Genomic DNA, 22,490 nt, shown 5'->3' with positions numbered 1-22,490 from the left:
CTAAACCTTCAGAAGCTATACTATTATTTCAACATATCAGACGATGATGGCGATGTCCAATCTAACAATCACAAAATTGATATCGACGACAAAGATGACAAACATCACGTCCAAAACCATGATGTATACTTAAATCGAGATCATTTTTTTGACCACTATACAGATTTACAATGTTTGTATGCTCAATATCATTTGGTTATCAAATGTGATTTGTTTTAGTTCGATACATTTTTGATACTAGATGATTTACGCATGTTCAGCGTTATTGAGTAGATTCAGAATGGAGGATATATCATGTTTATACAGAGAGTAATACGTATAGACAGACAGATGTACATAAGACAGAAATATGTGAAAGCTTAGTCTGCCTAATGGCGACTGTATGTTTACAAAAGATGTGCATATCAGAGAGTGATATTTTACCTCTAATCAAATATTTTTCATCCGTTCATGTTCAATCTGTGGAATTTATCTTTTAATATTTTTCGTTAATTGAACTATGCCTTGGCGAATGCGATACATCTGCACACACACACCACACACACACCTCTACCTACCTATATATACTAATAGTATACTATAGTAGTAGCAGGAGGAGAGATGGAAACGGATTAACAGACATATAGTCAGATATAAACATACAGTCAGACAGAGGTAGGGGTAGGTAAATAATTTTTTTAACATCATTTCGTTTCGATTTGCCGGATATTTTAACTGAGTCAACGTCGCGAGGTATTTTATCAGTCTAATGCTTCAAGTATTCCAAACACAATAACATAATTATTTTGTGGACAATATACTGGTTGCGACAGTAATTAAAATGTTGAAAATATGCACTTAGCCTCAACGCGTTTTCAGTTTTACAAAACTTTTAACTTTGAAGTTATAAGCCCAAAGAGGTACGTAGGTAAAAGAGACCCCGAGAACCATAAATATAAAGTGAACATCAGAAGTAGAACTATATAACCTAAGAGACCAGTACTGAATCTTTTAGATACATATTATACAACATAAAAAGACAACATGAGTATTATATATATATATATATATATATATATATATATATATATATATATATATATATCACCTTTTAACTAATCTTACACTTAGCTATTGATCATTATCATTTTTGTCTATGTGTTTCTGAAGTTAATGTCCAGCATATATTAGGTTTTACAGGAGGTTAGTCACATGATCGTACAAACGGACTATTCAGATATTAGGCAATAATACACCACTATCGTATCAATGTTATTTAAAAAATGTGGTATTAATCACATACGGGTCTTGTAACCTCTTACCGGAAACATCTTGTTCATATCACCCACCTAGAACAATCCGTGGAGTGGCTCGCATCCTGTAATGTTTACTAGCGTTGGGCAAGCTAGCTGCCATTTTGCAGCTTGTTCTGTGTGTCAGTATTCGTCAAACTGACTGTCATTTGTTTGCATATTGTTATGTGTGCCAGGGTTAGACCAGTTTACGGCAATTTCATCACTCTAGCTTTATAATATTATAAAATAACATATGTATCTTTTACAGCACATGCATTTACAAATAAAATCTATTTTTTTCTCCAACTGGACCATGCTTTTAACAGATCAGTTGCTATTGTGTTGACCTTATTTGTAATATCCTTGAGTTTGCTTTCTAGTTATTCTGCATATCAATGGTTTTGAGTTCTAGCTTATGTGTTCATATTTACTGTTTTCTCTCAAATAATAAAGTTTATATAAAAATGTCATCCTATCTTTTAAGGTTTTAACCCATTAACCACTATTTTGCATTTGATACACCGTTTAAAGAATGAATGCCTTTGATCGTGTTTTCTGTCTTGAAGGAGTCACATGTTCATCTTCTTTTCAAGGGATTTATCATCCTTAAAATTTTGCCAGCATTTAAATCCGTTATATTTTCAGAAGCTGTGTTTAATTAGTTTTAGATATCTAACAATTCGATGATGTGCCGTGATACCCAAAACTTTCATTCATATATGTGTATATATATATATCTATTAGCCAAAATGCGACCTTTGGTCGACATAAGCGCATCCTTTAGGCGACCGCGGTCGCGCTGAAGGATATATCTCGTGTCGCCCAAAAGTCAGTATTTTCTACTGTTTCTGTTAAAATAAAACTGCATTGGTCACTTGATATATATAAATGAGATAGTAATATGGTTAAAACTTATTTTTAAGTCAACTTTATTTAAAAGGATGCTTAGATATTTCAATTTTAAATTTTGCATATATATTCGCGGTGCAACCTTTCGGCGACATCATGTATATTACGTATATCTTTGTTGGTAGCGTGCATGGTTATATTACTAAGACTGATTTTAAGTTTATTTTTGATCATCATTGTTTTACATATCGCACATTTAACATATATAATTAAATACCATAGCCCCGCATATTATCTAAATATTTTGCCCACTTCTTGGTTTAACTTCGAAGTGATACCTTCGAGCGTAATGCGCATGCTTATATATTGGCCTAGCCAGCTTCCGGAAAAGCTGTCTCTAAATTTTCAAAAATAATCGCGGGTTTGCAGTTGCCTTACACAAAGCGCGTTGTAATTACTGCAAATGTAATGCAGGGATTTGTAGATGTAACAGGGATCTAGCAGTGTAGCTAGTAGGAAGAATATTCCAAAGTATAGAAGAGGTTGGTTGATCATGTAATTTGACTGAATGTGACTATTGCTTGTTTAATCCGTCAATAACTCCACTTGTAAACTGGGCCAAAATGCCTCGCAGTGACTTGCATCATTTTTAGATATAGTGCATACTGTAGGTTAAAGATTGGCTTTTGATTTAATCTACATGCAGTTTAGGTGCTGGAGATACTACACAATGCCACACCATTATAGGAGTGGGTGTGTGTGTCTCGTATCGTTGCTTAGGGTAATTTACCTATAAAAGACTGACTATTTGGAGTAACGTCGTTTTCGCCCGTCACGACATGCACGACGATTACCTATAAAGAATATCGGGTACAGATAAAATAACCCCAGAACAACACCCACCTCCCACCTCTTAAAAATAAGAGACAAGACATAATCCCCTCCCCCAGTACAAGTTATCCCCTTTTAAACTTTTTTTTAAAACCAACACAATATATATATATACTCTGCTGTCGGGCATTTCTGCGCACCTAAGGTTTTTGTTTCCAATACTGAAGCAAAACGCATACCGAAATCGAACGATTGTCAAAAATAAAATGGGTTGTTTTCACAGATGTCAAGATTGAGTACACACAAACCCACAATGCAATGTGCGTGCACCGTGCGTAGCCATTTTGAGTCCCTAACAAACCTTTGTCAACATTAGTCATCATGTATATTCAAGATAATAATCTGATTTAACTGTCGATAAGGACATTTACTTCATCGAAATGATACAAAGATTATACTTGAAATTAAGTGCCCTATAGCACGAAAATAATAAAGCTGGAAGTTCCCTTGCTTACATCGAAAGACAGAATAGTGAAGTTGAACCGTAATCGTGCATATTGCTATCAGATAGAAATGCAGTTATTTTTTTTATTATTTTTACAAACACATTGACATTTTTAAAAGGTGTTTCGCATTGTATCCCTAGGCTTGTCATCTTACAATAATGGTTGCGGACAATGATTTTCGGGAAACAATATCATTACGAATTAACATTTCGTAACATGTTTTATGTCATAACTTTTATGCACAAATACTTTTCGCGACAACAGTGTTTGTGCCAAAGACAGCTGACAAATCAATTTAATTAGTATAGTCAAATATTGTATTTGATGTGGAGATGTTGGACGTAGGATGATATCGAATGAAAGCAATAACCGTTCAAAGAAGTTTGATCTTCAGTGTATTCAAACGAAACACGTGCCAAACGGAACATGACTTTGTGTTGAATGTCAAAAAGAAGTATTCCTGAAAATGCTTTTAGAAATATGAAATTATATATTAACAATTAGTCTTTTAACTTGAACGATAACAAAATGATTGATTTCAGCCCATGACAATTAACAATCATTACATGTTTCTACTTGTTTGTGTCTCCATGTGTTTATGCGTTGGTTTATTGACGATCTATTTTGTTCATGAAAGAATAACAAGGATGGTTGAAATTTAAATGTTTTACTTGAAGAAAACAAGTAGAAAAGTCACGCATTCAGTCTCATGTGGTTGACATGCACAACAGAATGTGATGTTATAATCTTACGCACAAAATGAGACGTGTCTTCATATTTATGCAGGAAAAACAATGCTATTAGGTGCTGGTTTGCAGGGCTAGGTACTCAAAATGGCGGATATGGACTTACACAAGTTTTGTTACGTCACGTGAAAACAACGGATACAGCAATGCTTACCATTTGAAAAGATGCAATTGTCACCAGAATATTCTTTTCAAAATAATATTAATTTTGGACGCAGGGGATACCACCCCGCTGTTTTCCCGACTCGCGATATGTTGGCCTATTCTACGCATATTGCTATAGAAATGAATTGTATTACTTTGGACTGTTTCTGTCAGCAAATTCAATCGAGTAATTAGGTCAGGTTTATAGTGTGTTTTACAAAATTCAACGTAAAAATGCCATTAAATGACAAGAGATATTAAGCAAACTAAACAAATCTTGTAAAAAAGTTAGTAAAGTTCAACATTTTATGTTGTTGTTGTTGTAGGGTTTAACGCCATTTTTCAGCACACGATAGGCTATGCATGGCGGTCAGTACTAATGGTGGAGGAAGAACTCTTGAAAACCCTGGAAAAAACCACCGACCCACTAGAAGCTACTGGCAAGCTTTCTCACATATCCACATTAACCAAATCCGAGACTTGAACCCACGCAGACAGAGATGAGATGGCAGTGATCCATAACAAAGAGCGCTTTAGACCACTCGGCCACTCGAGGCCCCCAATATTTTATGAAAAATAAGCTATTAAGTGTAAGAGAAACAACAATAAATAGGATGTAATATGTTTAAGTCTTATTGATGGGGAAAAAATGATACATAATTTAGAAACAGACTATACGCTGGGGAATTTGTTGAGAATTTATGTTTTAACGGCAAGTAGACACGTTGGGTAGCAGATGATTTTGTACATTTGGGACAACTTCTTGCAAAATTGGAAACTTTTATAAAAATACAGGTTTGTTTTAAGGTACACATTTCCATCTTTTATATAATGTATTTTTTATATGATTCTAAAAGATTCACAGTAAATCAATTTTTGGGGGTTACAGGTTCAAGAAGGTCATGAAGTGGGTCTTCACATTGCCATTTAGAAATCACATTTTTATGTGCATTTCGAGTCAAAATGTGGGATATTTTGTACACTTTATGAATATCACTTTTCTTAATAAATGTACAATTCTTCTTTCTGAATACAAATGGAATTTTGACCCAAAATAGCACATGATCAAATGTTTGCTGAAATGACATATCGTTGCGCAGAATTACCCGACGTGCAGAATAGGCCGGTATGGCGGTATACATCTTTTTGTTTCTCCATGGACCATTTGATTCTCAAGCTTAGTGTGGGCCTCCTTTGAGTAGATAAATTAAATTTTTTGTGCCCATTAGATGTTAGATAATAACTGTAATAGATAAGGAGATTAAGATGCCTAATGATATGAGGACTTATTGCACACACTTTTGTTTTTCACCTCACTTTTATAAGCATTATTACACACACTTTTAATCCATTGCATTAAATCCTTTAGCTGTTCTTTAACACGTGCATTTTTAAAGTATACCATATCCATTGGAAATAGAGCATTCCTTGCATAGAGATAGACTAAGAATTGAGTGTGCTGTATTTGACTATTATTTTGTGAATTACATAAAATCTGAGCCATAATATTATTGTATTATCGTGAAGTTCCTTAATTAAATTAAATATTAATATTTCTGATTTCTTTTTTTCCCCCATCCCATTTTAAAATAGGCTAGTATTTCTGACAGTTTAAAAAGTTAAAACTTGTTCTGGTTGAGGGGATTATGTCCTATCCTTCATTTCTTTGTGTGGATTTTATCCTACACTCAATAACATGGGTTATTAAATATAATTTGTCGGTATATCGTAAGCAACAAATATGTGTCTATGGAACGATAAGGTTTTTCACATGTCAGAAAAATGGCAGTACAATTTAGTTTTAAGTACTGGGAATTTTTTTTAACACTTAATCCCAATAATACAATGTAAGGTGTACACCCTGATATATTAGCTAGATATTTTCCCCACTTTTATGTTTAAACTCCGAAGTGATACTTTTGAGCGTGATGCACATGCTTATATTGGCCAGTTCGATAAGGGTTGTTACGTCTCTTGACTTATTAAGTCCCCTAATTTACCCATGATGCAACGCTCTTCCGGCGAGCAAATCTATGCTGCTATGAAAGCCAACAAAGATATCAACAAAACCGGTGAGCTGGAAAACCTTAGTGTAAAGTGCCTAAAGACATATTTACGGGATAGAGGTGCCCACCTTTCAGGAAATAAAGCCGAGCTACTGAAAAGGGCGAAAGGAGTGGCAGATTTAGGTATTAAGACATTGAGAGAAATAAATGTACAAGACCGAATAAATGAGAAGTTTCGAACCATTGAAAAATTCAAGACACCGTTTGGGGAGATATTACCTGATCCGAACCAGCTTCGTGATAATTGGACGTGTAATGTTGAAGACATACCACATGTTAGTGAAAATGACTTATACAATTATTTGGTGCTTAACAAAAGGCGTACATTTGACTCCGAAAGTATGAAGGCCAAAAGACAGCTGAAGGCTCGTGTCTTTTATGAAGACCGCCATGTACATAGTGTTAAATTCCATCCCGTATTAGAAGACTGCACCCATGGATTTGTTAAGTGCAAAGTTATTTCTTCCCTCCCGACTCTGATGGAAAACAAGAAACCGGACTATGATGTTTGGATTTGTTTATCCAAAGAAACCTGGAACGTTCATTCTGCTGGTGATGGGTAAGAGTATTTGCTTTTTTAAACAAAAATAATAAATATTAATAAGAAGAAGAAAAAAAACTTTCTTTATTGTGCACACTCTCTGCAGCATCAATTAAAATTAAAGCTGCTTTTATATTGACCTTAATTTACTCCATCAGATTTTAAGTCTAATGTGCCCCAATATTGCAGTTTGTATATATTTAACGTATATTTTTGGGGCTTTGAGTCCATTTTCAAGTATCAGGCATTACACAACTGAAATGTCGAAACAATTTCATATTCAGGTGACATATTTTATAATAAATATCTTTTCTGTGACCTACATCCAGTGAAATAGTTTAGATTTCATCGGTTAGAATCACCGGTTTCATAATTTTCTAAGTGAACTTTATGTAGTTTGAGTGCATACTTTGTGTGTAACAATGACAGATTGATTCACCATTATTTGCCTAAATAATACTGAATCACCTAAGATCAGCATTTAAAAATACTAATTTTAAAAACAAATTCAGGGAAGGAGATTCGTGCAATCATGTAGCAGCACTATTTTATGCCTTGGTTGACATATCTTCCAAAAAGAAAGATGGCTTCTATTCACCAACTTCTGATGCTTGCAAGTGGAACAAGCCAAGAGCAAGGAAACTGAGCCCAAAGAAATCCCAGGACCTTACTTTTAAGAAATTAAAGTTCTCAGCAGAATGCACATTAGAAAGAAAGTCAAAGGCAAAGTCCAGCATTAATATCAGTGCTGACACGCCTTTTGAGCCAGTGGATGTGGTGGAATTTAGTAACAAGCTCAAATTGGTTAACCCTTATGCAGCCTTTTCACAAAGTACAGGTGACTATGTTAAAGCACCCTACTCAAAACATGAAATACCCAAATTACACAACATTGATCTTATGTATTATGACAAGGCCAACTTGCAGAGTGGTGAATGCATGAAATATTTTGAGGACTTCTTTGCATCGCTTCATTGTGAAAAGGAAGAATGTGAGAGAATTCAAGACATTACTAAAGGACAGGCAAACAACAAAAACTGGTTGTCAGTACGTATTGGCAGAATAGCAAGCTCAAAATTTGGACGTGTTTGTAAATTGAAAAAGAGTACTTCGCTTAATTGTAATGTAAGGGAAGTAATGGGATATATTCAGTTTGACAGTGACAGTGTAAGATGGGGTAGAACACATGAGCTAGCAGCAAAACGCCTATACCAGATTAAATCAAAGGTAATCCACACTGACATTATTGTAACAGAGAGTGGATTATGGGTGAATGAGGAACTTCCCCATCTAGGTAGCAGTCCCGATGGTTTGGTGACCTGCAAACACGTTGAGGAATCATTAGGGCTAATAGAAGTGAAATGTCCATTTAAATTTAGAGACATGACACCATTGGAAGCAACCAAAGACCCATCTTTTCGTTGTGAGGTGATTGGTGCTGAACTTAAGCTTAAACAAGGTCATGATTATTATTATCAAGTTCAGGATCAGATGGGAGTTTGTGATAGAAAATGGTGTGATTTTGTGATATGGACCCTTAGGGGATATCATGTGGAAAGAATTTTCTTTGATGAAAGATTTTGGATCCTGATGCTTGAAAAACTGAATTCATTTGATTTAAAGGCAATTATACCAGAGCTCTTCTCTGAACGTATCAAGCGTGGCTTGTCATTATATAATCAGTAATCAGTATGTATAATGTGCATTAGTCCGCTTTTACATCAAATGATATTATCAAAGACTGCATAATTCTTTTTTTACCCGTATATATGTGCATTACTCAGCTGTATCTGTCAAATGAACTATGACTATTTACAAGGTCCATTGACATGTAGACATTGAAACATTGTGTCCAAAATTATGCCATGTTCAACTCATTCTGAATACGAACTTTTGGTGTGTGTCAGTGTTCTTAATATCGAGCTTTATTATGCTGCTGTACATAGCTGAGGAGTTGGGGTTGGAATTAATGTTTTAGAGAAAGCACTTGTGGAATAGAATTTTTAGGAAATATTGGGCGAAGTGTGTGTTAGAGAGAGAGAGAGAGAGAGAGAAATCTTAAGAAAATTGGTATCTGTCAGAAACAGGAAGCACATGTGTGCAAGAACATAAGTAATAGTGTAACAAGTGCATGTGTGTTTGTCACAACAATATAAATATTTTTATCTTGTGATATGTTAACTCTGAATTTAATTTAACTTCAGTTTTCTATATATAATAGAAACATAATGTTGCTGGATCATATCATGTGCATTCAATAAAAAAGGATAGAAACTGATTTTTTTGCTTGTTTTTATTTAATTGTTGATTCCTCAGGCATTCATATATTTCTCTCTCAATTCACAAACACTACACAGCAATGATAACATACAATTTGTTGACTTGATCATGCATTTTACATATAAAAGTATAATGTTGCTGTGACACTTGTAGGACCACTGATTGTACACTTACTTCTTATGAGTAGAATATGTAATTTCTTTGCATTCTTTAAAGGAAGATTATGCATGGGCCACTGTGGCTTATATATTTCAAGACTTTACTTGAAGTAAACATCATGCTAATTAGCATGCAAAAAATATAATAAATTTTGACAATATAGATTTTGATTTTAATAAATATGGATGTTCAGATTTAATCATGATATATAGATGTAGGTAAACAAAATCAAAATGGTTACCATGGTGTTTTTACACTCAAATATAAAGAAAATGTGTTAAACCAAGTATCAAATTGTGACCTCTTGCTCACATAGCCAGCACATTGTTCATAGTTAATCAATCATTTAAATCAATCATCATGTTCATTATCATGAACTAGTGGTTGTTGGAGATTTGCCAACGCCACACAAATTTTCCAAATGTTACTAGCCTGATGTGCTAGAGTGATAGGCATGACACCCTGCAGAATGCGAAAGTTCTTGACCCTCTCAATAGCTCTTTCTACATCTATTCTTAAATTTGTTATTCTTCTTGTTTCTTCAACCTGACGTCTATTAAATCTCTGAAACTTCAGTGGTGGAATGATCAAATGGATTCCTCTTTGAGTAGTTAGGTCAGATATAACGAAACCTTTATCAGCCATAATTGCTTCTCCTAGTTCACACTTTTTCAATATCCCACTAGCCCGGGTGAGCTGTTTATCGCTGATACTTCCAGCCCACAAATCTGATGCAAATGTTATTAGACCAGAAGGACTAATACCTATTAATGTCTTGTAGGTCATGTGTGATTTGTAGTTTGAATACATCAGTGACTTGTTTGCAAGTGATTGAGGTTTCTCGGTGTATATTTCTGTACAGTCGATTATTACTCTGCAAGAAGGATACTTCTTGAATTTGTGAGGCATATACTTATTAACAAGTGCACGCGATGGCCGGGAAATCAAAAAGTACCATTTTTCACTCAAATATGATATCCAGCTGTTTGTAATTTGACTGCACGTAGTCTTTGAAACATGAAATCGCCAAGTCTTGCAACAGAAGGCCAAGCCATAACCTCATCAAGACTAAAATAAATTCATCCATTGGTTTTAAAGATCTGGGGCGACCCTGATTTTTGCCATCTCCTTTTCGTTGTGTATGTACTCCAGCATCATTCAATACATCAAATAAAGGATGTGTTAGGATCTGGAATTCCAGTGTAAAACATACACTTTTCATTGGATTCACTGATATCTTCAAAGGCAATGTCAGTTTTTTTTTCTTAAATCCCAATTGATTTTGTTTGCTTTTCCTGAATGTCTGTAGATGAAATCACCTGCATAACCTTACCAAATGTTTCACTCTGACATGAACAGTAATTATCGTCTGTCTGTGTACCAACAGTAGTGACTAAAGGCTCTGAAACTGTTCGAACTCTATTTTCATTACAATCTACGGTAAATGGATATGTCTGGATGTCTTTCTATAAGAATCTACACATATCTTTTTCTTCAACTGCTCCACAGTAGTCATTGAAAATCAGGGAGACCTGTTCTGCGCAACAAGTTGTTTTCAGTGTTGTTTGGTCTTCACTTTTTTCAAAATGACTCGCAGCATCATCATTGAGATCCATTGTATTAGGCTGTGATGCAGCTGACTTCTCCAAAGAGCACTGAAAAGATATGTGAAACTTGGCAATATTGGTCACATATCATTTGACATTATTTAAGTTTTCAATAACTTAACAAATAATTTCTGGGCAAATCATTATGTGCTTTAACCTTAAACAAATATAACCTAAGATAATTTATTCATTAACATGTGACATTATATTTAACATTCTTAATTCAAGTGTGCATTTGAGATACAAGATGCACAATCTTACTACATATTGGACAAAACTGATTATTGGCTGTTTTTTTATATAAATGTATCATTATCTCTCCAAACTAAATGTAACAGACACACCTCTTTTTTATAAGAGCAAGAAAGCTTTCAACGATATAAAAGCAGTTTTTTAATGGAGTTATTCGTTAAAAAATTCAGATCAAATTACCTTGGACAATGCAAATATCTTTTATTTCGACTTCATGTTGAAAACCGATGGAATGTTGTGTTCTTTGGTAAATTTTCCATCTAAGAAATGCACTGATCACAGGCGGTCATGTCTGTTGTAAGCGAATTGTGGCATCAAAATTTTAATACGCCTTATCCATGCTTTACTCAACCTTTCTTCTGCAGGAAATTTGTGGAGAATTATAGTTTTGTTGGCAACAGATTTTCCCCGATAATTGGAACAAACACTGCAATAATGTCTCTTTCTAGTCGCTTTTGGCACGCTAGTTGATGCATCCATAACGGGAGTATTGCTCGCCGGAAATAGGGATTGTAAATTCACAAACACGGTTTCTGGTTTCAATTTACCAAAGAGCTCTGCAAGGGAGCCTGTTTTCAGCGGGGGTATCAACCCTTATCGAACTGGCTTATATTGGCCTAATCAGCTTCCGGAAAAGCCGTCTCAATATTTTCAAAAATAATCGCGGGCATGTAATTGCCTTACTGAAAGCACATTGTAATTATTGCAAATGTAATGCAGGGATTTGAAGGCATAACAGGGATCTAGCAGTGTAGCCAGTTGGAAGAATATGCCAAAGTATGGAAGAAGTTGGTTGATCATGCAGTTTGACTCGATGTGACTGTTGCTTTGCTTGTTTATTCTGTCAATAACAAAAATACAATCGTATCTACCTGAGATACCCATTTCACAATTAAACTTGCATAATAATAGGCATTTCAGTTTAAATGCAAGATTGATGATATCACATATGATGGATGTTCATGAGGAATTACAAGTACCTGCAGTTACAATATGAATTTTTTATATATAAAAATGCCCACTATATGTACATACTGATTGGCCCCCACCTTGTTTCTGTGTTGTTTACATGCATATCTTTAGGCTTTTAACCTTTGATTATTACTGTTTTTAATTGAACTTTTACTTTACAAAGCAATGGTCGCAATAGTTATAAAAATGGTGATCCACAATTTCAGATCGTTACATAAAAGATGGTATAGTTTGGCTGTTGAATATTTGTGACCATCTTTGAAGTCCAGCAAGGAGCCAGTAGTGGGGAAGGGTGCTTTAAATAAGATATTTTGTTTTCTTTTAACTCAAGATTAATTTGTTTTTAAAATAATTAAATTTGTTTTTAAACTAACAGATACATGTATTATGTTGTTGTTGTCTTTTAGCTCTGCTGGTCATATACCAGAAGCGATTTTAAATGGTATGTTGACTGTCTTCAGTAGTCTATTGTTTGTGTTTGTTAACACAAGTTTTTTGTTGCTGCTTCTCCTAAGCTACTTATAGGATTTACCTGAGACTTTACAGTCACGTTCATCCCAGGGTCTAAAAAATGGTGCTGCTCTAACATCCAATATGGCGATCACAGTGTCCATCTTAAAAATATTGTTATCACTATTCATAAATGGATGGTCTTATCACCATTCTATTTTCACTTGACATCTAGTTGCTCCCTAATGAAAATGGTACCACCAGTGTGGCTGCCACTGACTACACTGGTCAACAGTGAAATCATTACTGACTTGAAAAGGCCCTAATCTGTAGTATTTTGGTGTGCCGAACACGAATATAACCGTGAAAAATTTGTATTGGCTCTCGTTTTGAAGATATTCATATACCTCATTTTCTATGTTTCACTGTGTAAATTTCTCCAGTAGGACTGCAGCAACATCCGGAATAATGATGTAACATTGCATAATACCATCATGCTCACATCATCCACAGTTGATTGCATCATTTTCTGATGCAATGCAATACTAATGCCATGCGGCTGCTGAAGTAAGTTGACGTCAGCAGTGTACTATACATGTGTAGGCCTATTATACTAATGCCAGGCGGCTGCTGAAGCTGACGTAAGCAGTGTACTATATAAAGCCCAATCAGATAGGTTCAGCATTTAAAATATTTTAGACGTTGTGCGAGACAGTTCAAGCTACTGTTACATAAAACTTATTATTTTATCCATTTACGTACAATAAAGAACAGTAATGCCTCGAAAGTGTGTTAATACCGCGGACAATTTTTGCTATATTTGTGGGGAAGTGACATTTGCCAACCAGAAGAAAAGTATCAATTCTCAAGTGAAGAAGGCATATCATCTTTACTTCCGATGCAAGGTTGGTGACCAAGACAAGCCTTGGGCTCCGCATATATGCTGTGCTACATGTACAACACAGCTTTCACAGTGGTTGAATTGCAAAAGGTCATCAATGCCGTTTGCAGTCCCAATGGTGTGGAGAGAGCCAAGCAACCACCTAAATGACTGTTACTTCTGCTTGGTTCCTCCTCTTTCCGGCGGAATAACGAAGCGAAAGAAGTCGAGAATAGTCTACCCAAACATTCCGTCTGCATTGAGACCAGTTCCACATGGTGAGGGACTTCCTATTCCAGAACCTCCAACAGAATATTCTCTTGATTCATCTGACGAAGACAAAGGTGAGTCGACCTGTTCTTCTCCTGGTCCATCAGCATGCAGTGATCCAGATTTTCACTGTGGTGCATCATCAACCCCACACAGAATAACACAGGAAGAACTAAATGACCTGATTCGTGATTTGGACTTATCAAAGAACAAGGCAGAATTGCTAGGATCAAGACTCCAACAATGGAATCTTCTAGAAGAAGATGTCACAATTACTGCATATCGAAAGCGCCACCAGCAATTGGAGCCTTTCTTCAGAAAGGAAAGTAATCTGATATTCTGTTCCGATATTGAGGGCCTCATGAATGCTTTAAAAATCACTCATGACCCACAAGAATGGAGACTATTTGTGGACTCTTCGAAACTGAGTCTCAAGGCTGTGCTTTTGCACAATGGAAACATTCTTCCATCTATTCCAGTAGCGTATGCTGTCCACATGAAAGAGACATACGATAACTTAAGGCAGCTACTGAATTCCATTGAGTATAACAAGTACAGCTGGCACCTCTGTGGTGATTTGAAGGTAGTTGCCCTTTTAATGGGACTGCAGCAAGGATATACAAAATACATGTGTTTCTTATGCGAGTGGGATAGCCGAGCAAGGGAAATGCACTACATGAGGAAGGAATGGACTCACAGGCAGAATGTAGCCATTGGAGAGAAGAATATCCAACACCCAGCTCTGGTTGAGGCTCAGAAAATCTTGCTACCACCCCTTCACATCAAACTAGGTTTGATGAAGAACTTCGTGAAAGCCATTGACCGGACTTGGCCAGCATTCCGATACCTGCATGAAAAATTCCCTCGACTCAGCGAAGCAAAGATTAAAGAGGGAGTTTTTGTGGGTCCTCAGATTCGAGAGCTTTTCAAAGATGACCGGTTCAACAACTTGCTGGAAGGTGACGCGAAACAAGCATGGAATGCTTTTCGCCTAGTTTCTACAAACTTCCTCGGAAATGTTAGGGCAGAAAACTATAAGGAACTAGTAGAAGACATGTTGATGAAGTATAAGAAACTTGGCTGCAATATGTCTCTAAAGATTCACTTCCTTCATTCCCATTTGGATTTCTTTCCTAGCAACTGTGGTATTGTTAGTGATGAACACGGCGAACGTTTTCATCAAGATATCGCAACAATGGAACAAAGATACCAGGGAAAATGGTCCACTACAATGCTGGCTGACTACTGCTGGACACTCCTCAGAGATGCTCCCGAACAGCTGTACAAGAGACAGGCGAAGAAATCTAAGATGTAGTCAATGACTTGATTTTTTATAGGTAGGCTATTACAGTTGACCTTTTACTATTGGAATGCATTTCGTTATGTAAACATTAATTTCTTGCAGATTACAAAAAAACTAGAGCCAATTTTGCAATTTGACTGTCATATTCGTGTTCAGCACATAAAAATTGATAAGAATTGACTAATTTTATTTCAGTAACATGACTTTTGTAAAAATTTGTTGTCCAGTGCTATCTTGAAATTCTTGTTACTGTTACTTCTGAATGAATGGTCATTCTGCTGCTGGCGATTTCATTCTTGATAAAAAGATGCCAGTCTGACTTCCGGTATGGCCCAAATGACAGCCATCATGGAAATCTTGTTATTGCTACTTCTTCTGATTGTATGTCCATATCAACATGGGTTTTCACTAAGAGACTTTGTATAATGTCTGCTTGGTCCTAACTAAAATGGTGCTGATCTGATATCCAATATGGCCACTACATTAGACATCTTGAAAGTCTTGTCATTGCTACTTTTGAATGGATGGTCATATCATCATGGAGCTTTAACTAAAACAACATCTTGGGCTTAATTGACAGTGGTACTGATAATAAGTTCAGTGTGGCCACTACAGGGGCCATTTTTAAAATATTGTTATTTTTAATTATCCATTATGGATGGTTGTGTCAACATGGGTATTCGCCAAAAGACTACTTAATATGTCTTGCTGATCTTAAATAAAAATGGTTCTGATCTGATATCCAATATGGCCACCATGGCAGCCATTTTAAAACTTTTGTTATCGAATCTCTACTTAAACAGAAAGTAAAAATGAATTGGGGTTTTCACCATATGCCTTTGTATGATGTCCAGTTGCTCTTATATGAAAGCTGTGCTAATCTGATGACCAAAATGTCCATTACAGCAGGGCTTATCATTGGAAAAGTACAGTTAATTTATTTGCTTGATATATTTAACAGTTGAAAGTATTGTGTATTTTCATTGGGCCCAAAATTATGGTAGCTTTCCTATTGGGCTATCATATTAGCCATGTGACACTTTAGAACCCATACTTTATTTTTCCTAACATCCATTAAAAAGTACTCAGTTAATTAAATACCCTATCACCAAATACTAAAACCCCCATCATCCAAATAATACCTTTTCTTTTCTTATAGAGTCCCCGAGTGGCCGAGTGGTCTAAAGCGCTCTCTGTTACGGATCACTGCCATCTCACCTCTGTGTAGGTTCGAGTCTCAGATTCGGCCAATGTGGGTATGTGAGAAAGCTTGCCATTAGCTTCTCGAGGGTCGGTGGTTCTTTCTGGGTATTTCCCGGGTTCTTCCTCCACTATTAATACTGGTCGCCATGTATAGCCTATCGTGTGCTGATAAATGGCATTAAACCCTACAACAACTAATTTTCTTATTGTGTGATTATTAATATAATCCAGGATAATTACTGGCTCACTTGGCCACTACATGTATCTGTTGTACCTGACTTGACCATGCTTCTGGAGCATGACCTTTGTGTTTGGATTTGCGCTGACATAATCACATGATTGGCCTGCCATTATGGAGTCCACTGATATCGTGTATTATATATTTCAGTGATTTCCATTATCAACTCATAATGTGTGACATATATTTTCAAATTAAACAAATGATGAATGATCATTCTGAAAAATGAATACTGCACCTTCAGAACAAGCATGAAATTACCCAGCTAGCCCCATCTACATCTGTCATTGATGATCAAACATTGGTGATTCCAAATCAGATAGTAAAAATTACCTGAAGAAAGTTCGTAAGAAAGAAAAGACAGTTTTCAGTGAAAATCAGTGGATCACATAAATTTTCTATACTGCTAAACCTTTGTTTAGATTTGCTTAGTTTCATATGGGTGATAGGGGCTGGGTTGGCATGGTTTACACTACTTTAGGCACTATTAAAAATTGTTATTAGCTTTACTTGTCATAGAACAGAAGAGGTAGTATGATTGTCTATCATGCATCATTTGTTACCCATCCATTTGTCTGTTACTGCTAATTTGTTGTCAAATCTCCTAAACTACATTGATGATGGCAGTGAACCTTTTCTTATACACACATTCATCTCATGCTCTAGTTGGTCTTAAATGAAGAAGCTGCTACTGAGACATCCAATATGAATACAGAGTTTTCACCAGAAGTCTTAACATACAGGTATCGTCTAGTTGAAAATCTTGTCATTACTTCTAAATGGATGGTGATATAATGACTAAAAGACTTCTGATGATGTCTAGTTAGTCTTAAATGAAAAGGGTGCTGATCTGAGTTTCATTATAGCTGTCACAACCTTGATCGATCTTATAAGCTTTTTTTCATTACTCCTTCAATATGGCTGTCATAGTGGCTATTTCGAGAACTTTGTCATCACTTCTTGTGCTAAATGGATTTCTTATTAACATGTGGATTTTACTAAAAACTTAAGGTGTCTAATGAAAATTGTGCCACTCAGGCCACCACAGTGACCAGTTTAATAATGGTCAATTCAGCATGGTGTTTTAACTGAAAGACTTGTTTTGATGTCTAGTTGGTCATAAATGACAATTAGGCTAAACTGATGACCCAATGGTCATTTGAAAATTCTTGCTCTACTCTTCAATGGAAAGTCATTTTGAGATGGGTATTCGTCAGAAGAGTTCTTCTGATGTCTTGTTAGTCCTGAATGAAAACAATGTAAAATGACTCACAGTATGACCACCATTCTGGCCATGTTGAAAGTGTTGTTATCTCTGCTCCTGCTAAATGTATGCTTATATCAACATAAGGTTTTCACCAGCAGGCTTATGATACCTAGCTGTTTTTAAGTGGAAATGTTGCCATTGGTATATCCAATATTGATGTTACATTGGCTGTCTTGAAAATGTTGCAGTCACTACCCCCCCCCCACAAGCATGGAAGACTATATTGTCATCAGGATTGTACTAAAAGACTTTTCATGTTGTCTTGTTACAACTCTATGGTCTTCAACTAAATAAAAGAAAAGATATAAAAAAATCATCAAGTTTTGTAAAAATTCAACAGATAATTTATTTCCTTTTAATAAAAGGAACTTAACAGTATTGTGAATTAAATCCCAAATAGTCCTATAAATTATATCACATTTCCAAAAGTGTAATGTTCCAAATGAATTCCAGTGGTGTTCCAAATAAATTCCAATCTTGCATGATCTGATATGTGAATGGTATTAAATTTGCAAATGGTCATGCTGTTTCAAATTGATGTAACCTAAAATATGCCCTTGAATTAATTCACAATAATCCTTGAAGAGTGATTTTATCCTAAAGTCAATGAAAACTTTGTAAGTCCAATGAATACTGGTAATTAAAATAAATAAATCTCCTCAGATAATAATTGAACACTTCTAAAAGACCTATTCCACTACAAATGTTAAGATAGGAATAGTAATTCTGATTTAAACAACATTACATGTATGATGTATATACCTTCTTTCTTGAGCTATGTTGCAATAAACCATTTTTGGGAAATAGTCTGTCATCTTAGTAGAATGTCCATCAAATTTGTATTTTAAAAAAAAGAACAGAAAACGGTCATGTCTGTTTACATAAATATTAGCAAGCTGTTAAGAAAAGGGCAGGTAGATCATGGTTTTCAGAGGGTAATACCAATGTCCTGAATTAAACATCCACGTTAACATGTTTACAAACAAAATTACATTATCTTAAAGTAAAAGCCCACAATAACGGACAAGATTACTATTTAATATGTTCTTTACAAAATGACCTGGGGCACCGAGTGGTCGAAAGTACTCTCGCTATGGATCACTGCCATCTCACCTGTCTGCGCTGGTTTGAGTCTGGGATTCAGCCAACGTGGGTATGTGAAAAAGCTTGCCAATAGCTTCTCCTGGGTCGGTCTTTCTTTCCGGGGTTTTCCCTGGTTCTTACGCCACCATTAATACTAGCCGCCATATATAGCCTATCGTGTGCTGAAAAATGGCATTAAACCTCACAACAACTACTACAAAATGACCCATAACAGTGTATAATCATTTAAAAAAATTAAAATAGTCTACATAGCAGTCTACTTAGTCTTTACCAAAAAATGGTATTGTATTAAATTCCTGTGCACCTGTTCTACAGATGTCAGTCTGCTTGTTCTTTATTTTGTTAGGAATAAGTTATGCTCCCTACTGTCTGTAGTTACCAAACAATTTGATCAGCATGCCTTTGGGAAGAGTCTGATTAATTTTGGGTATCAAAAGTCAGGGTGACTAGAACTAAAAGACTGAAGATGGTTATCTACATGCATACTCACTGCTTGGACCAAACCATGTAAATGGCCCACATAGGAGATGAAAAAGACACTAATTGATTGAGAGAGAATGCCCCACTTGTTACATGGCATTTTTTTTGGTTATTGTTATCGGGGAGATGATTGACTGAGGTGTTATTGCCCAGACTGAGTAAATAACAATGTCAAATATTTAATTAATGGATGGAATACCAGAGATCTGAGTAGTGATATTGAATAGGACAACACAAGCACCACCACCACCCCCCCATTAAAAAATAACAATTTAATCAATTACATAAACAGTATGAAATTGAACATGACATTGGATATACTTTCTCTTAGAAATAGAATTTCAAAATTTATAAGAAATGCAGTTATCCATTCTGTTGTATCAATAAAACAAATTTGATCATAGAGTCGAGTTAACAATTAAACTCATTGCTCAGCATGCCGGCATAACCTGTTTGCGTCTCCTTCCAAATTCAGTGTTTGTGAAAGGTCAGAGTCGCTGTATTACTTTTCCTCTTTTCTCTCTTTCCAGCCTCATTTGGGTCTTCCGCCATAACTTGCTTGTCTGTTCTCTTTCCCCACTGGTTTACATATAGAGCTCTTTTCCCCTTATGCTTTCCAAGACACGCTCTCTTTTCCATGACTGAATGTATTCATGTCCCTTACTTCCAGACACCCATCCCATGGACAATGTTTTAATGAGAAAACATACTTGCTCTTTTTCTTGGAGTGGGGCATCCACTTTCTCAGAAAAATTTGGACTGCCTAAACGTTTGGGGAAGAATATTTAAAACATTGAATTTTGTCATGGAAGCACACTCCTCATTTAACTTAGAATAATTCTCTCTGGTCCGCCGTTATTAATAACTCTTCAGGAAAAACTAATTTTAGACACTTGTTTCCAAATGACACCAGACTGCTCCAGTGGCCTAGTGGTTATATTGTCCACCTCAGATGCAGGAGTTTGAGGGATTGAAACCCAGCAGAGTCATACCAAAGACTTATAAAAAGGTTTCTAACAGCTATATTGCTAGGCGCTTAGTATTAAGAGGTTTCTGTTAGGACTGGTCATCCTACTATAATGTGACTGGATGGGACATCATGCTAGATGTCCGTGGCATGATATCCTAGTGCTAGATATCACTATAAACTTCCATACTGCAGAATTGTAGCAATATGACTGTAAAATTGTGAAAGCTACATTAAAATTCCAAATCACACGCACACGATCCATATGGCACAGAATTGTCTGTGGTTTGTCTCTATGTTGCGTTTCCTGCCACTTAAGCCCACGTTAATATCACCTCTTCGATATCTCTAACCATTATTCCGGCAGGTCCTATTTAAAAATCAATCATGCCCTATCCCATGCAACAGAGCATCCAATCTTTCACAGACATTTATTTATTGCAGGCCAAGCCTATACGCTAAAGTTAATTGTTACATGTCACCTTGACTGCAACAAGATTATTCCACTTAGTTATGGTAAAATAATCATCTTCCAAAATTCATACTGTTACATTGATTTTGTAGTCAGGGTCACTGACCATTTAGGGAAATATAGTTTACTGACAATATCTTCTGTTCTTTGTTACCTACATTACACCAGAGATTGTGGATGTCGTGCATTTGAGACTAAAGACACGTAATGATTTGGGGGCAAAGATCCCCAAACAAAGTTTCAACAAATTACTTTAAGTACTCTATAACCTAATTTGACCAAAGTTTGAGGATGACTCATATTTTAGACAAGGAATACATCTACTGATTTTGTGGTTTTGAGCTCAAACTCCAAGGTCACATTGACTTAAAAAATATGTTACTCGCCTTGACACATTCTTGAGATCTGCATCCCATACTCTGGTCAAAAATTGTGTTGGCTTGCATCTCATGCTTTAAACAAAGAACTGTTTGGATATTGGAGTAAAATGGGCACAGTTACTCCATGAAGAAAATTGGGTTCACTGTGTAAAAAAGGAAAACTTCATTTATTTCCATGATCAAAATTGTCATTTGATTGCATTTGAGTTGTGAAAGATGAGATATTTGATATTATAGTGGGTAACGACATTTGAGGTGCCACCCACCATAATGGAGGTACGAGGGCTGCTACTGATTCTTGGGGAATGAACTGAAAGATGCTCATAATTTTGGGAATGGATGTTTGGTATACCATTTATCATATCATTTGGTAATAACAAAACAAAACTTAAAGCATGTATCTCTGATCATGATCAAGTGGATTATTCCTACCCACCATGCTTTATTGTTTATCAGAAGCAAGATATTGCCTTTTAAGGAGTTAAGAATGGTTTTGCATTTCTAATGAAAAAAGTAAAGTGTCGTATAATTTCAGCCATATTTAGAGATGTTTCCATGAAAACGTTTACAAAATATAGCATGGGACATCTGTCACGTTGCCATATGAAACATACTTTGCATAATATCATTACATTCTCTCTCCTTTGGATAATGGAAAGATTACATTTCTCACCCTCCTTGATTTGTCTGCAGCATTTGACACAATGACCATGATATATTATTTCATGTCTCCAGCATGTATTTGACATTCATGATACAGCCTTACTGTGGTTCAATTCCTACTTGGTCAACAGGACACAAATTCTGTCTGCAAATGGAATACACTCAATCCCAGTTGATCTATGTTGTGGTGTTCCACAAGGGTCTGTTCTTGGACATGTTCTCTTCATTCTATACACTTGGCCACTCTCAAGTGCCATAGATCATCATCCAGTGTCTCACCAATTGTACGCTGATGACAACCCAAATATACAAATCTAGCCACCCTACTGAAGTTGATGCTACCGTCAAAGGTGTAGAGAGGCACATTTCTGGTGTGAAATCATGGATGATTTGTAACAAGCTGCAGATGAATGATCATAAAACTGAGGCCATTCTGATTACAACACAAAGACTTTCTTATTCACATCCTTTACCTCAGACAATAAATATCAGCAACACCAACATTAAATTCACACAATCAGTATGAAACCTTGGTGTTACTCTGGACAGTACTCTCACATTGCACCAACATGTCATGAACATATGC

At 35.9% G+C, this 22,490-nt stretch overlaps 3 protein-coding genes across 3 annotated transcripts in view; 2 read left to right on the top strand and 1 right to left on the bottom strand.

The window, feature by feature from the left end:
* Positions 1–22,490, top strand: part of LOC149772572 (uncharacterized) — a 134,798-nt gene that overhangs the window by 4,462 nt on the left and 107,846 nt on the right. The window lies entirely within an intron of this gene.
* On the top strand, positions 6,288–9,388 carry LOC149772574 (uncharacterized). Its single transcript, XM_089947618.1, has 2 exons — positions 6,288–6,975; positions 7,470–9,388. The coding sequence occupies exons 1-2, from the start codon at positions 6,353–6,355 to the stop codon at positions 8,641–8,643; spliced, it is 1,797 nt and encodes a 598-aa protein (XP_089803744.1). The 5' UTR covers positions 6,288–6,352; the 3' UTR covers positions 8,644–9,388.
* Positions 9,604–10,457, bottom strand: LOC149772573 (uncharacterized). The gene has a single exon (XM_089947624.1). It carries the CDS (start codon positions 10,303–10,305, stop codon positions 9,748–9,750), a length of 558 nt encoding a protein of 185 aa, XP_089803750.1. The 5' UTR covers positions 10,306–10,457; the 3' UTR covers positions 9,604–9,747.

This window comes from Sinohyriopsis cumingii, unplaced genomic scaffold (assembly GCF_028554795.1).
Source record: "Sinohyriopsis cumingii isolate HCF-2022 unplaced genomic scaffold, ASM2855479v2 utg001392l, whole genome shotgun sequence".
Taxonomy (NCBI): Eukaryota; Metazoa; Mollusca; class Bivalvia; order Unionida; family Unionidae; genus Sinohyriopsis; species Sinohyriopsis cumingii.
The sequence above is the reverse complement of the archived record's forward strand: the minus strand, read 5'-3'. Positions and strand labels throughout refer to the sequence as shown.